This window comes from Sinohyriopsis cumingii, chromosome 4 (genome assembly GCF_028554795.1).
Source record: "Sinohyriopsis cumingii isolate HCF-2022 chromosome 4, ASM2855479v2, whole genome shotgun sequence".
Taxonomy (NCBI): Eukaryota; Metazoa; Mollusca; class Bivalvia; order Unionida; family Unionidae; genus Sinohyriopsis; species Sinohyriopsis cumingii.
The window spans coordinates 145,798,652-145,816,149 of NC_142964.1; the positions used below are offsets into that span (position 1 = coordinate 145,798,652).

General features: G+C 35.0%; 1 protein-coding gene across 3 annotated transcripts in view; it reads left to right on the top strand.

Moving 5' to 3' along the window:
- The window catches only part of LOC149802280 (uncharacterized), a 101,708-nt gene extending 84,280 nt beyond the window's left edge, over positions 1-17,428 (top strand). For 2 of the 3 annotated variants that reach the window (XM_089956707.1, XM_089956708.1), the window contains one exon: positions 11,269-17,428. In XM_089956707.1, the coding sequence (XP_089812833.1) occupies positions 11,269-12,353 (1,085 nt within the window). In that variant the 3' untranslated portion in view covers positions 12,354-17,428. Of the gene's footprint in view, positions 1-7,592; positions 7,677-11,268 lie in introns of all 3 variants that reach the window. The other variant, XR_016420802.1, reaches the window with a different exon arrangement.
- The last annotated feature ends 70 nt before the right edge of the window (positions 17,429-17,498 follow it).

Genomic DNA, 17,498 nt, shown 5'->3' on the forward strand with positions numbered 1-17,498 from the left:
GAATGATAGCTAAATAATACGATTGGCGACATCCCAGTGATAGATTTCTTGGTTTTTTAACAATATTAATGAATGAAGACTCTGAAGAAGTATTTACGTTGGAATCCGAAAAAGTAACAGCGCCAACATCATATTGGTGGTGTATGGAATTTGTCTCTGAAACTCCTCAATTATTTACTAGGTAAATCAATAAATGGCGTCCAAGGACAGATATAATCAGGCGCGATCGTGGCAATTATCGCTGAAAAACATCATTGACGTATACACGATGAAAATAAAAAAATATCAGCGCAGGTTAGTTATGAATGATGTTGTTGTTTATTCGGTTTCCGTTGCTGTTGACAATGATGGCACCGATAACGGTAACTATTTGTGTCTCCGCTGCTGCAACTGTTGCAGGTGTTCTTGGTATGATTACAAAAAAGTATTTTCGTGCACCAATGAAAAATTATCCGACTACGTAAATAAATTAATTACAGCAACAGCAGCTTATTCAAAATTATCTTCGTTGTTATTAGAAAGTCTCAGTGATGGAGTTATATCTGATATCGAGTTCTCCACGACGATAAAAATTTACGAAACGATTAAAGTAACAGATAATAATAATGACCGAATTACTTCAGCAGATCGTAACAAACACAACTCCGCAAAAAAACACGATGATTTCAGGGAGCTCGACTAATCCGGAATTTAGTATTAATTTTCCAATAGCTGTTTCTATTGACGAAATCGCACTAGCACAATTGCGAGTCTATTACAGCTGCCCCAATATCAGATCTAAATCATTTGGTGGATTACTATCAAATAATTCTTTTGTTTTCACTAATAAAAATAAGACCGATGGTAGTCTGCATTGGAACGTAGTTGGATTACAAACAGGTAGTTACCAAATCGAACAAAGCAATGATGAATTAACGATAAGGATAAAAAATATAACAGGAAAAGATCCCGGGAAAACAATATCTGCACACGAACCAACATTAACTTCAATTATCTAAATAAGTTCGGATTACATTGTCGATATTTATGCAAGTTCGATAAGGACCGTATTAGTTTGGCCAGATCACATAATAGATGCTTATACAATTTCTAGCAGTGATTCAGATTTATTAAGAATTTTAGATGATATACGAAGGCAAATATCACCTAATAAAATTATTGTTAGAGGAAAAGATGATATATCATGTATTTTATATAATGATAAACAACAACCTGATAAATTTCTCGAGTTAACTACTGTCAGTGATTGGTTTATAATTTTTTATCCAAGAATATAAAGAATCATTACAGTTGTTACGGCGATATTTTCAAGAGTGTATTTTTAATATGACATTTACGTGTAAAAGGAAAATTACCGACAACATATTAAGATTACATTTTTTCCCAGTTGTAATTAACGGAATTAACGAGTATTTAATTAAGATGGTAATTGATGAAAAATCAGACAATAAACAGAAATTCTTGGACGCGTACTCGCTAACCGAAACAACATTGCCAAATTTTACATTTCCCGGATACAACGCAGATGAGCTAAAAAATTCCACCACTGACACCATTGATGAATTATTTTCTAAGTTACACGACGCGTGGAGAAAATCTCTGCCCGCGCCATCTATTCTTAAGCGTGATAACGCTCCAGATGGAACCGGCAGGCATATCTCGCCGGAAGTCGTAAATATAACTAATGTTGTTGCGATTAATCTTAATTGCGACATCATCGAAAACAGTTACAGCGCAGATGCATCGGTGTCAAATCAAGCACAACAAGGTTTTGTTCTTTATTCGTTTTCACCGAAACAACCACCTGGATTTTTACTGATACAGGAACCAATTAATCCGGTTTATCTTCGATGTCATAATAATTTATTATCAAGAATGAATTTTCGTCTAACTGATCAGGGAGGAAATTTACTTGATCTGCGTGGAGAAACATTAAACGTAAATCTATTGGTGTGATCATAGTTGTACGCGTAAAAAATATTAAAAAAAAAACGATAAAAACCTGACAAATTATCATTTTTTAAAGTTTTATGAAAAATGACATTTTATTTAGTTACCGGAATATAACTAAATTTGATCCATTCCCCAAACCGATATGAAAATGTTGAATTAATTACTCCCTATGCAACGCGTCTTACTGAGACCGAATTAATACCAAAATATTTACCGGCGGAATTCATCGAAAGAAATATCATTTCTTCGCCGGTACTAAATTTATAGATTTAACTCCCTTGGATTTTTTATTACCACAACAAGTATTTCCTCGTACAGAGTTTTCACTTGGTGTTATCGCCTGAAGATTATCTATGGAATTATTTAGTTTGTCTCCATCAATATGATCAATTACCAAACCGTCATTTATTGGTCCGTTGAAACACTCAAATACAAACCTGTGATTTGAATAATTTTTCTTGGATGATTTCCGGCTTTAAATCTTAGATAACCAGCACTATCAACGTTACCAACATAATTTTTTGACTTAACGTGTCTGACAACACCGTTACATGATGCTTCATAGTTATCAAAGATTGGATGCTTCCTGAGTATGGAATTCATATACAGTTATTTATTTTTCTAAATCGAAATTTGTCTGAAATCTATTTAAATAATCTTCTTCGCGCTTAATAGCGATACTGCTATCAGTAGACTTTTTATCGTAATATCGCTTAAGTTCTCGATAGCGTTTACCACCGCATTTTATACAAATTCGTGTTTTTCCCCGTATTCCGATACTACATTTGATGCATCTAGTTGATCCTGGACCAATTTTACGAATACACGCCAAATGTTCTCCGCAAAATTCACCTCGACATGATTTATTGCAACAAGTTAATGAACCAAGCATTAGCCATTTGCACTGATTCATCATTATTTAGATATTTGTCTAAAATATAATATGAATTTATTTGACCTTGATGAAGCTGAATATGACTTACCTGAAATAAATCGTGCGAAAAAAGAACTGTACGATGATGGTGAGGCTCATGTGTGGTCAACGTGGAAAACTAACGGCGCCGACAACTCAATGAACGATATAAAAAAAGAATTAATTTATTAGGTGATAACAAATACATCTTTAGGATAAAATTCATAGTTTATAATGACAACGACGTGTGGATTATTCGTGATAAACGTGATCCTGTAATTGGTGGGAAAAATCTGTCGTAGTGAGTGGAAAATCTAAGAAGGGACTGCTAACTGGTATCGATAAACCGTATTATGTTCGAGCTTATCCTGTTACTGCTGTCGTTTATCAAGTTTATCAACTTCGTGATAAACTAGCTGTTGATAAACTCTCATTGATGAAAATATCGGCGAGGATAAATTGTGTAGCCGAAAGAGTAATAGAACATTTTACAAATGCGAAACGCGGAAACGGTTTAACAGATTTACGACGAGAAAAAATAAATACCTGGGCGGAATCAGTTGCTGATGGTGGATCAGTTAATGATATTGCCGCGTTATCAACGAGGTTAAAATTTCCCATGATGGCAAAAACGCTATCGGGGGAGATTTTATATTCATCTGCGTACAAATCTAAAGGGGCACCTATTGTAATTGTTGACCATAATTCTCATATTTGGACTAATGCGGAAACAATATTTCCTCGAGATCGTGCAGCTAAATTCTATCCGGAAAATGTGTTTGATTTTATTTATAAAATAAGTAAATCCGGTCCCGTATCAATTTGATTATTTTCCAGTGGTGATAAATACGATCAGTTTGTGCGATCTATCGGAGACGTGTAGAGAAGTGAATCATTACACGAAACAATGAGGGAATTAGCAGAAAAATATACAGAAAATCCTGAACAATTATTAATTAACTGCTTTACTGTTCCATCTGTTGCTGCTCACGCTACCAGGGGAAAACACTCATGGAGACCAACTCGGCGAGAATTTCTCAAAGATGTACAAGAAAGCTGTATAGAGTACGGTCACGGCGGATTATGGAATACCGAATATAAATACGCTGACATGATATCATTTGACATGATAGCGTGTTTCCCTGGATGTTTTTTAGGAATGGGAGAATGTGCTAAATACTTTGAGCAACGAAATGACTCGTGTTGCTATTAATGGTCCGTTGCCAGATCTTCCTTTGACAGGTTTCGCTCGTATTATTTCGTTCAAATTAGCTGATAATTTACATAAAATCTGGTATGTTTGGTTTGGTAAACACTTTTCGGAACAAAGATGGGCTCCAATAGTGTTATTACGATATATGTTAGATTCAGCGATGTTGACGTCGTTCACGGTCAGCGAAGCAATTATTTCGTATCGAAAACAGAATAAAATTTGGTTACCAACGGAAAATGATGACGCAAAAGATCTTGGTAGAAAAATAATTGGTAAATTTACTCAAGGTGGCGCTTACGATCATCAACGGCATCATTGTAGATTAATTATGGATGAAGCCGAATTAGATTTTATAATCGCTGATACCGCAGAAAAAGGAGTATTTTGTAAGCGAGAAAGTATTTATTTATCCGACGAAACAAAATTAGGTACCGTAGTTAGTAACATTGATGGAGATTCACCGCAATATACTCATTTAAGATCATCAATGTTAGTGTATACGAGTATAAATTTACTTTCGATGGTGAATAAATTTCCCAATGATGCAGCTAGAATGACAACTGATTCGTTTTACGTCGACAGAAAACATTTACCGAGTTAACAAAATTGACCGGAGATGGTTTATGGGGCACGTGGAGGATAAAAGATGAAATTATTCTTAATTATTGTATACCAGCTGATGTTGATGCTGAAAATAAATATTATTCTGATAGTATTTTAGAAATCTCAACAGAACCATCTGTATATGATCCGGTATCACGGTATCAAACCGTTTACGTGAATGGGCCAGATGGATCAGGAAAATCAGCAAGAATAATAGAATTATTTAAAAACTCTGACGTAGTTGTATTGACGCCGACACATAGATTAGCGTGAGAAATGAAACAACGAGGAGTTAATTCATGCACATATCACAGCTGTTTCAAATATAGCGGTAGAACATGGAATTATTCACGAATGGGCGATAAATATATTAATAAAGTAATTATATGGGATGAAATTTGTACTGTTTTATTTGATATATTAAAAGTATTTCTCGATTGGTTATCAACGAAAAATACCGCCGTAATAATGTGCGGTGATCACGGCCAACCCAATCCTATTGATGGAGATTCCCCCCATGAGCAGTTAAAGAATTTTGTTGATTATTATGAAGAGGTTAATACCGATTACAGATCACTTGATGAGCGGTTGAGTGAATTTAAAAAACTGATTCGGTTACAATCTAACAAAACTCAATGTGATGTGATGCGTGAAATAATTCCAGAAACACTAATGAAAGATTTTTTAGATTTATGGACGCCAAGTGATTTAGTAGTTGCTAGTAGAAAAATTGTTCGTGATTCTCTTCAGCAAGAATTATTTCAGTTACATAAAAAAATCCCATTAATGCCAGTACCGTTATGTTATAGACCAGCGGATACTCGGCGACAAAATATTGATGTTGATATACCAGGACAAGAAAAACAAAATTTAGTATTAAATGATATTGTTGTTGTTGATTCTAATTTTGTTGAGGAAACAATTAACACAGAAAAATCACCTTGGACGCAGGATATGCCATGACTATCCACTCTTCGTAGGGATTAACTATAAGTGATACTCGGGTTTGGATTGTTGATGATCGCATAGAATGGTCTAATTTAGTTTATTTAGCCGTATCTAGGGTTAGACAAATATCTCAGTTAGCACGGATAGTTTTAGATGGAGTTGACGACGATTAAATGATATAGAAAAATTATTTAGTTATAAACAATTTGATCAAAAAAATAATTATGAATTTGATATGAGTGTCGATGATGCAATATCGCTTCGACAACAACAAAATAATCACTGCACTGGTTGTAATTGTATTATGACATGGAATTATAAAAAATATGATTCAAGACAATTTACCGTCGACAGAAAAAATAACCATTTAGGTCATACGCGAGAAAATGTTACTCTGGCGTGTTTGGAGTGTAATCGACGTGGAATTGATTATCTAAGTGATTGAGGAGGTAATTGAGTATTAGCAGGAATTACTTGTAATTGTTCACATGTAAAACCGCGTTGAGGAGCAAGTGTGTCAAGTACATAAATTGCTGGTCTACCTGAAGATCTTGTCACGGTAGATATTTTATGTGTTGTTGTACTCCAAATAGGATCTGTTGCTCTTTTTCTGCCACCCTCAGGCTCACCTGGTTTGTATAAATAACGTACAATAATATCACCAAATACTGGCCGAGTTGAAAAATCTCTTCTCGCTATCGGTATAATTTGTTTTGTAATCGCGATAGATGGTTTCATTGATATTGCTCTTGTTGGCTCATTATTTATTGCTGCTATGACATTTGGTAATCTTGTGACCCATTCTTGGGATCGTTTATCTTGGATAAATTCTCTCCCATATTGATAACCAAATAATCGTTCAGCAAGTGTTTTATTAAATCGTTCAACAATAGCTTGGTCGTTGTGGATGTTAACTTTTCCACGTCGTATATTAACATTATTTTGTTTCATTAAAAAAGTAACCGCACCAAGGAATTCTCGCCCAAGATCAACTTGAAGCAGATGCGGCCACGTTAATGGTCCTCGTTGATAAACTCTTCTAAATACGTCAGCAACTTCAGTAGCTGTTTTAGTTATTAATGGTTCAGCTTCTTTGTATCTGCTAGCGATATCAACGATAGTTAGCACATATTTGTAAGTGACGTCATCAACGGTATCATGTGGTAAAAACATTATATCGGCCTGATGAACCTCATTACGATCACTAACGTCAAAATGAGCTTATTCTATTCGTTTAGGTGGTGGTAAATAAATTTGCCAAACGGCCTGTTCGGATAACCACGCTGCAGCCGTTGACGGTTTTACTCGAGCAGCATTAGCGAGTTTTTTAATAGCTGGTTTACCTCGCCAAAATCCAAGAGGAGAATAATAAATTGCTTCCATGATATTTAATTACCTGCACCTAAAACTAATTTGCTTTTCATTGCAGCATTAATTATCCAGCTGGCTAATCTTTCTTTGATAGATTTATTTTTTATAGAATTTAACGAATTAATTAATTTTACGTCAGCAATATGTCGTTGTTGTAAATCATTACTTCGATGAGCGATATCATGAGCTAGGCAGGCCTGATCAATTAGATTGATTAGATCCTCACCAGGATTTGGCTGATCTTGATTATTTAATCTGATATCGAGTCGTGTTCCTGGTCCACAGTAATTATATCCGGGTAGATGCTTTTCTCCTTGATATTTAGACCAAAAAAATCCTGGTATTGATGCTAGCTTTGCGGCAACATCACCTTCGTAAGTTTTTTTTCTAGTTGTTTTTGTTGTTGATTTTTGACCAGATGAAGTAAATCTAAATTTTTTTTGTACCACATTTTTCGCATGTACCAGTAACGGCTGATCTATTATTGCGCGTAACGACCGTGGTTAGGTTTTCTGTCGGCGTACGTGTTTTACATTTCAGACAATATAAATCCATAATATAATTATATCATGAATGTAATTGATTTTTCAGCCACAAAATAACATGAACCAGTCAAACACCACGCTGCGTTACCAAATTCCATAAGAATGATAATAATTGGTCTTTCTGGATCAGGTAAGACTCAATTGTTATTAAATTTGATAATGAGGTGGTTGAAATGGGACAAATTGTATTTGATTGCACCATCTGTTGATGGTCAGCAGTGTTATCAGGTACTAAAATATTTTAGTGAAAATGCATCATTGATAAATAATGATGAAAATATTATTGATTTTATTACCGATATCGAAGAGGCACCATCTGTTGATGATTTAGATGGTGGTGTAAATTATTTAGTGGTTTACGATGACGTGATGTTGGACAAACAGACCAATCTTGCAAGAATATTTTCTCGTGGGCGACATAAAAATACAGACGTTATTTATGTAACTCAACGGTATTAACAAATACCAAAAGTAATTAGAGATAATTGTAATGTTTTAGCGGTTTTTAACGGCGTGGATACGCACACGTTAAGAAATATTCATCGAACGTGGTGTAGCGGAGATATGGATTTAAATAAATTAAAAAATTTCTTTAGTCGTGCTCAGACAACACCGAACGGATTTGTAACTGTAAATTTACAAGATCCTCAAACGCGATATCGAGTTGGTCTTGATAAAATGTTTTAATAAAAAATCAGTAACCGCCATGACAAACAACTACAACAACACCTGATGCAGTAACGGATTTTTGGGTGATTTTTGATCATCGTAGAAACGTCTTATCTTGAATTTCAGCCCTTCTGGCAGCAAAGTTTTTTGTAAGGCTTTTTTTTATGGAAAATGGCCTTGGTCTGTCTGCCCCCCCCCCCCCCCGCTGCTAACATTACCAATCTACATATAGTATAATATAACACCCTGCATAACAAATTAATATACAGCAGATCTGGTATTTGTACATTTATTAATTCATTCATTTACCTGGTTCTAATGGCAGCGTGCATATATCGGTCTCTACCATAGACTTGCCTGTTTGAGTAAATCATTCTTTGTAGGATTTTTGTCCTTTTTACAGTTATTGCAAAATAGTTTGAAACTGAGGCTCTTGGTTTCACTGGCCAACTTTGTCGGCATTTCCCTCCAAATGAGGTTATAACCACCATGACTGAATCACACGCGTCAAGTGCTGGTGTGACTGTGTGAGGTCAAAATTTAAAGTGAACATTATAGGGCTACATGGTCATGCCCTTAGAAGCGGTGACGGGTGGAAAGGCTGTTTAGCGGGCCAGTAGAGCAAAACCGCCAGTTTCGTACTTCATTTGTAATTCATAATAGGTGACTAATGTAACTTATGCAATATTGTACTTATTGACTACAAGTTTTCTTTCTATTAAAGTTATATGCGTCCCAACGTTTAGTGAAACAGTGGAAAACATGGTTTTTGAATCCTGAAAACAAAATATTTCACGGTACTTTCCCTTACTTTGAAACTTATACTGTTTCCGGTTCTCCAGTTTACTTTTCCAAACTCTTCATCTTTCATACACTTAACTGCATATAGTTATTTAACTGAGAATCACAGAGCACTCAATGATAATTTCATTCTTCAATTTCTTCCGATATTTCTTCTGGAAATTAATCCAAAATAGTAAATAATATATACTTCCCCCTCCGACTAAGAGGCAATAATCATTTTGCGAAACTTGGCTTGATTCTGTAGGGATTATAATGCATTTAGCTATATATAGTTATTATATTTAGCACGAGGAATAACTGCAATACTTACATCAGTGTATTAATGTCTGCAAAGAATAATTGCCTGATTGAAAGAAGCAACATTGTAGTAATATCATGAAGCATAAGACATCAACATTGACAATAATTTGACTTTCACTTTTATTATTCACTGTTGATATCGTTACTTCGATTGCCCGACGGTACTAGCATTTTCCCTCTCTCTCTCTCTCTCTCTCTCTCTCTCTCTCTCTCGCTCTCTCTCTCTCTCTCTCTCTCTCTCTCTCTCTCTCTCTCTCTCTCTCTCCCTCTCTCGCTCTCATTTTTGATAGTTAATATTTAGAGTTTCTGACTGAAATACAAGGATCACGGGTTCGACATCCTACCATTCCATCGTAATTCTGCTGTCGTTATGTTTTACTATCATTACCTTTACCTTATACAGTCTTAATCCGAGTTAGGGAGATACTATGCTCAGAATCGTCCTACTAAATTGTGGTGGAGATGATATTAGTATGCCGGCGCAAATCCATATGATTGCTTCTTGCAATGGCAGGCATGCGCAAATTTTATTACAACAGTTTTATCTGGCAAAGTAGTATTTATTCGCAAACCTATGTAAAATCTAATTGGTGTATGTCTTTTACATGAATGTTGAAATACGTATGTACTGGCATGCATATTTGCGTCAATTTACGTGGCATTTGCGAAATTCCTGTGCTGCAATTATCATTACAAAGAAATCTCTATGATCTGCATCAGGAGAGTTTAGCGATTCTCAAGTCATTAATATTGTGGCACTCAATATGTGCCAGAATGGCAACTTGAGAACGCATTCAATTTGTCAAATCGCAGGTCTCTCTCAATTGCTTCAATTTGTTTTATGTTATAAATCTTATTTCCAGAAATGTAAAAGATGCATCTTTCATAATTCGTCCTATACCCAAGTTAACATTTCTTCTAAACACACAAAATGTCAAGCATAGAAAATATGTTAAGAATTACTTTGCTGATGCTATACCTTCTTAGTTCATATTTATAACTTTATGAAACCATGATAATATTAGTGATATTGCAAAACCTAATCTAAAGCTAATTCTTATCTCTCTTGGTTTTAAGGTTTGTTGGTTTTGCTTGTCAGGCACCAATATCATTAACAGTAAAATAAATGGCTGGAATGACCTGCATTCTTTCACGTCAACGATGTTTCGTGACACAGGCATTTTTGTTGGGACACCAGTTGGCCAAGTTGTACAGATTACTGACATCCACTTAAGTTCGAGTCTCGCCTCGGCCAACTTGTATATGCAAGAAAGCTTCCTTTATTTTAAAATAAACTTGTTCTTGCTTATTAAAAATAAGCAATGACTTTAATACAGTGGAGTTTTCAAGCTACTTGGAACGCTAGTGCTTTTAATAGATGGTTTGGGGATGGCGGTTTCACCGCCACTAGTGGGAAACCATGCAGCTTAATTTCGATTGAGATATAACTTTTTGTGTTGCAAATTACTATTAGTCTTAGTAGAAAAGCGCCAGTTGAAGCTGTGAGTTTTATTTCAGTTAAAGCACGCGCCATAATGATTCATTATCATATTTTTATATGGAAATATGAGGGTGGGTTATGACTATATACCCTTGGTTCGATATGATGCTATCAAATCAGTCCAAGCTCTAGCCTGTATTCTTTCTGGTTAAATTGTGCATTCTGAACTATACAAGCCTCAAATTAGGATATGCATGGAACGTGGTAATATGAGATAAACAAAATAAGGATTAGGTTTCTTCCTATTGCTTTAGAACATACTACTTTGGTATTTATAGATAGGTGAAACCAAGGATAAACTGTTCTACTAAATTTGTCTTGCTTTATTTTTTTAACCATACATATTTTTATATATCAAGTCCTGATGCACGCAAGTTGATGGATATAAATATAAATTTTTTTTTTAAATATTAGATAATGTATTCATATACAAATGATTCTTTTTCAGATATTATTATCGATCATTTCCAGAAAGTAGAACAATCGAATCGTGATGAGTTTAGAAAGTCGGTCCGAAGAGGTTCACACATGGTGCTGCACAGAGAGAAATTCAATTATGATCACCATATGCTTGTGTCAAATGTTGACGAAGATTCAATACAAGTTATTGAATACGCTTTACCAGAAGGCATGATAGACGTGATAGATGCTGTTTCAGACAACTCTCTAGGTCATATCCAGTACAAAAATTTCCCCTTAGATGAATTATTTCAACCAAAAGCGTCGAAAGTTTTTCTGGTGTATAACAGGAATTATCCAAGAACAACTGAGCAGTTAGATGCAGTTATGGAACGTGCTACATCCCGTATAGGAGAAAGAAAGTATTCTCCTATCTACAATAATTGCGAAAACTTTGTTACATGGGCTCTGACCGGCAAATCGACCAGTAGTCAGTGGAGAGATGCCAGCGTAAGCGGTAAATTAGTAGGAGATGGCATAGAACTGCTAGGTTCTATGGCCATTGACGAAGGTGTGAAACGGGTGCTTCATATTTGTATTCCAGACGATCCGCCCAAAGAAGCTGCGGATGCCCGCTTTCTTTCGGAGGATGAAACTTTCAAAAACTCCATAAATGATCCACCTATCCAAGATAAACAAGGCAGTAAATTACGTGGTATTGCAGAAAGACTTCTACTTTGCTTAAAAGCAGGGAACGTAATCTTAGCAATAATATACTTGTTAATGAAATTAGTCATATTCTACGTAAAAGGGGGTCAAAGCTCAGGAGGGTACAGTTTTGAAATCGTCATGTTTGTTGGTTTCAAAACGTTTATCTTACTTTTTGGAATTAATCATAAGCTATTAGAAATAGAAAGACTACTTTTCCAGAAGTTCATAAATCCAGTGGAATTGCTCAGGGAAATATTCAAAATCCTTGTTGTGCGTGAGCTTTGCACCAAAGTATCATCCTTTTTCTTTGAGTCATCTTCAACCTGTCTTAAAATATTTGCCTATTGTTTATGTATGGTAGCTTCTTTTTCCTTGGTTGCGATTTTATTTGATAATGTCACGTGTATACTTTACACCACTTAGGAATTGTTTGAAGTCTTACCATATCTAGATAATATGATACTGTGTTCTGCCGATGTCTGGATTTTAAACTATGGTGCCGTGAAATTTAACATTTTTTAAACTTATATCAGTGCATATTGGGGTTCGTTTTCACTATGGATGCTATTGTACAGAAATGCAAGAAATAATGTGAGAAATTTTTATTTGAAAAGTCCGTGATCGTAAGAATTGTTGATATTTACCAGGTTCTCAAGTTATATATTGAGTCGTGTTCTCTCTCTCATCTCTCTCTTTCTCTTTCTTTGAGACTTGGCCCAAAAAGTGCCAGTTTGTGTTCGCTTAACCTGATCTAGGGAACTTGATTTGCCAGTAGTTTTTCCTTTATCACAAGATAACTACGTGAACGCTCCATAAACCTGTACATCTGAGTGTCGGGCTTGGCCATAGTGGATGTAAAAAAGCTGCCAATAGATTCACTTTGATCTGTGGTTCTTCTCCCTGGTTCATCCCTATACCATGTACACTGGCCGCCATGAAAAGGAATTAAACCCATTAAACAACAAACACAACAATCAATTTTGCAATATCATATTAGAGTGAAGGTGTGAAAACAAGTGAGTTTTACAAGCGCCGATGATCGCATGTAACGTGATCGGTACAATGGTCTAATAGGTTGAAACCAACACGTCGCGTATATGCCGCTTATATATGTACAGAAGACATTTACGGTGTCAAGATTAGGTTCCTGATACGAATCATTATAAAATAGAATTAGTCCACATCTATGTATAACAAATACGTATGAAATTTAAACAGCATGCAGATGGGAGAGAGAGAGAGAGAGAGAGAGAGAGAGAGAGAGAGAGAGAGAGACGGGGGGGGGGAGAGAGACAAAGAGACAGAGAGACACAGAGAGACAGAGAGAAAATAGTACATAGTAGACAATGCTGGGCTTTCTACACCATTGACAACTTTCTCGTTCGACCAACATTAGTGGTGTTGTTGCTGATTTCAATAACAAGTCCCCCTAAGAACAACATATATTTTTAAGTTTCTTTCGAAAAGATAAAATTTGTTTGACTTAAAGAAAGAAAGATTTTTTATATCATTAGACAATGAGCACAACAGTAAACTTTGGTCTAACGGGAAAATTACAAATAGTCCAGAAACTCACCTATCTCTACCATTGTATCTTTTATCTTTGCTGGTTATCTGTCATCACATAAACGTTTATATTGCTATTATTATATGACTACATACAATTCAATATTAGAGATACAATATAATATTATGATATTGTTTGGAAGAGACCACACATACCTGTTGTTGGCTTTAATCTCACATAACTTTGGACAAAACCATCACTTTCGTTAAAAACCTTGTGAAACATGTTGGTGTTTCAAATACGAAAATTTCACATAATTGTAAGGAAAAAATACGATTTACTTATAGTGAAAAATGTATATAAATATTTGATGTTCTTTTATAATTATGATCCTAGAATATCAGGTTGGGATAAACTACCAAAGTCTATATTAAAAGAAGTTATAAATGATCTTAAACCTACGACATTTTCAGATAAATGTCAGGGAAAAATACGATTCATTTATAGTGCAAAATATATGTGTATATAAATTTTGATGTTCGTTTATAATAATGGTCCTAGAATATCAGGTTGGGATACTATGTCAAAGTCTCTAATCAAAGAACTTATACAAGGTCTTAAAAAGTACAAAACCAACACATACTTTGGATTATAAACCAAAATCTGTAAAATATTATTTTCATAAAGTTCCTACAGATTGTTTTTCAGAAGACGTTACAATTTAATATTTCTTACATATACTTAAAATGTATATTAGCTTTTTTATTTTACATTTACCACGAACAATAGTATTAATACCATCTTTAGCAATATCTTGTCTCATCTAAATTACACAATCAACCTTTATTAATAACATCAGGCGGACAGATCCTCTTAACGCAGCTTTATAATCATCATATCACTTGATAAACAACGTTATTTAATTCCTTTTGCTCGTTTCTGAACTATTTCATCTGCTAATCTCGGACAATACATCTTACTTCTTAGTCTGATAAACCCTGCATTCGGAACAAAATTTGTTTCAGAGTTAAACGATCCTATCAATTTCTTGTTGTCGTTGCAATTAAATCCATTGTATTTCGGATTGACTGAAAGATCAAACAGTTCTTTATTATAAATCTCCCTATACAAATCATCAACAAATATTAGATACATCAGTGAATCGGTTTTTGTAATAAGCAATTTGCACTAAGCCAAACCATAGTGACAAAATCATAATAGATCTAGTACATTCGCTACTTTGATAGTTCCAACATAAATTGGATTATTCAACTTTAATTTCTTCTTTCTTGAGTGAACTGCTGACATGCTTTCGTTTACTAGTTTCATTCTAACAAAGTTATCAGCTGCCAAAACCTTATTTTGTCCTTTCACGTTATTAATAAAATCTCAACATTAACCTGATTACTGATATTTTCCATTTTCTTGCCAAAAACACTATTGTTCATCAGCTTCATTTTTGTTTTCTTCTCAAATTCTGTTGTAGTCACCGCTCTTCTCCTATGATTAGCATCAATTTATTATCCCATCCAGTGTGATTGTGTAAACTTTAAAACTCTATAAACCTTTCTTAGTACTAGGAGATAACAGATAATCGTTTATCAGCATTGATTGGGAACAGAAGGGATACTAAGTATGCTCGCCGTGAAATTCGGAAGGATAGTGAATATCAGCTGTAACGAAATATTCAACATCATCGGATACCTTTTTGTCTGTTTCTTTGTAAAACTATTGTTCACCTATTCACTTTATACCATCATCTGGCATAGGGTCCGACACCTCTTTTTATATAAATTATTAGCACAAGGTTAAGCAATAAGACTAGAAGTAATAATAGGATCATATTCTTTCATATACTTGTTGTTGGCACTCGCATATTGTTTAGTTATAACACTAATCCCACCTATTATACCTTTCTCTATAAAACAGAACATGTCAGTGTCAGACAATGGTGCTAGATTTATTCCGCTGTGATTAAGCAGGGCATTCCAGGACAATCTGTGTGTTGAGTAATACCAAGCTAGATGCACTCCATATTTTTATACTAACATCTATGACACTTTTGAAAACGTCCACTAGTAACAATACGCCTGTTATTAAATATAAAATATAATAATCGCAAATGTTCTAGCAATCATTCCAAATATGTTTCTCGTACACAGTATTATTACTGATATCTTCCAGTTTCAGCTTTGTGTACAAGGAATCTTCCCTGGGTAAACCTGGTTCATGAAACTCATTCGTCAAGGTACTCGTAAGGAAAAATGCTTTTGTTCGTAATAAATTTCCTTGTTCACCAAAGTGTTCGATCTAGTTATCAAAGTTGCTACATCCTTTTATCAGCTCGTCTAATGACGCAGTAATAAACATTCAACTATCAATATACCTCAACTTACCAAGGACACCGACACATACGTTTGAACATTGTTTAGGATGCACTTAATTTTATCCATTTTGTGGAGTTTAGCAAGAGCAACAACATCATGATCAAAAAACGCTTCTACGATAGCATGAACATCATATCCTCTCAAATTATGAAAAACTCCAGGAGCTAAGTTAGGAGCTTCATAATGTAGATTGAATCTTTCATGTCTTGGGTGGCAGTACTTTCCAGTGAGATGACAATAATGTTCTAACATGATCTTGTCCCAGCGTTTTGTCGCCAATGCGACATCACTCTTCTGATTTAAAATTGTTCCCGTGTTCTTGTTTCAGTCGTTTTATAGGAACAATTTTTCTAACAGCCTCATGATGCCATTATTTTCCCCATACAGGTATTTCAGTAACGACTTTGACGGATATCTTCATCGAATAGGCCGCGATATATCTTTATCAACGGCACAAACAAACATAAAGGCAACACCGCAAAGAATCAACAGAAACATTAAACGACACTTTCATCTCACGACTAGAGTTTACAAATTGCAATCTCTTTTGATCTTTGCGTAGCATATAAATATGTATGCATTGGTACAAAACTCACTATGCCCATCTAGCAGATTCCTCCGCCGAACTCGTGGTTATAGCGTCTGCCTCGGATGCGGAGGTTGCGGGTTCAAAACCCGGCGGCGTCATACCAACCATGTATAAGAATGGTACTATGAGCTGACTCGCTTGGCACTCAGCATTAAGAGGTTAATGTTAGAACTTCTTGGCCTGGTGTCACGATAATATGACCGGGTGGGACACATTATAAATGTCTACGGCATGATGCCCCACTGCAAAATATTACTACAAACATCATGTCAATAAAACATTAAAAATCCACAATTTTGGTTACATGCAAGTGACATTTCGTGGAACTAATAATGCCTGTGTGTGTAATAAAGCGCACAGTTTATGTGGGGGTGTTTTCTTCGATCTATTCAAAAATGCTTTGCATCAACGGTATCAGAACCGATAATCGTAAACAAAATTTAGATCTTGTCATAGAGAAAAAACCCAGTAGTAAAACTGGAAATTCTAATACTTTTAAAAATCTCAGGCCTGTAATATCATTTTAACATTTATCGAAGGTAAGCAAGAAATGTTGCAGATAGTGTAACAAAATCGGCACGTTCAAAGCGAATACACGATATAGTCCTCTTTCGTTATTGTAATCCGAATTGATTATGTACTTTTAATGCATTAAGGAGCGCAGATCTTGATTGCATTGCTATTGTACTGAACACAATTCTGTGTTGCAATTCCAGCGTTTTTATTGCATTCGATGTTAACAGTAGTTTTTTGTTTTTACTTTGGCAAATAACATGATTACATTAACCGGAGCAGTAATTTTATTTCTGAAACACTCTCTTACAGATTCTTCAAGTTGCTCTAAATTTAAAATCTCTACTCTGGCGTGGTATCCTTCTGCTGTCATGTTGTTGTTACTGTTATATTAAGTTAATATTATGTCATTGTTGTAAATGTTAGATGATACTTGCCCTGATCATGATAAGATTTATAAACACAACTCAAGCTTGAAAGAAATACAACAAACTAACTTTGATCTTACATTTTTCCTTTTCCTGAACGGGAAGAACCATAAGAAGGTAGAGTCCTGAATATTTTACTGAAAC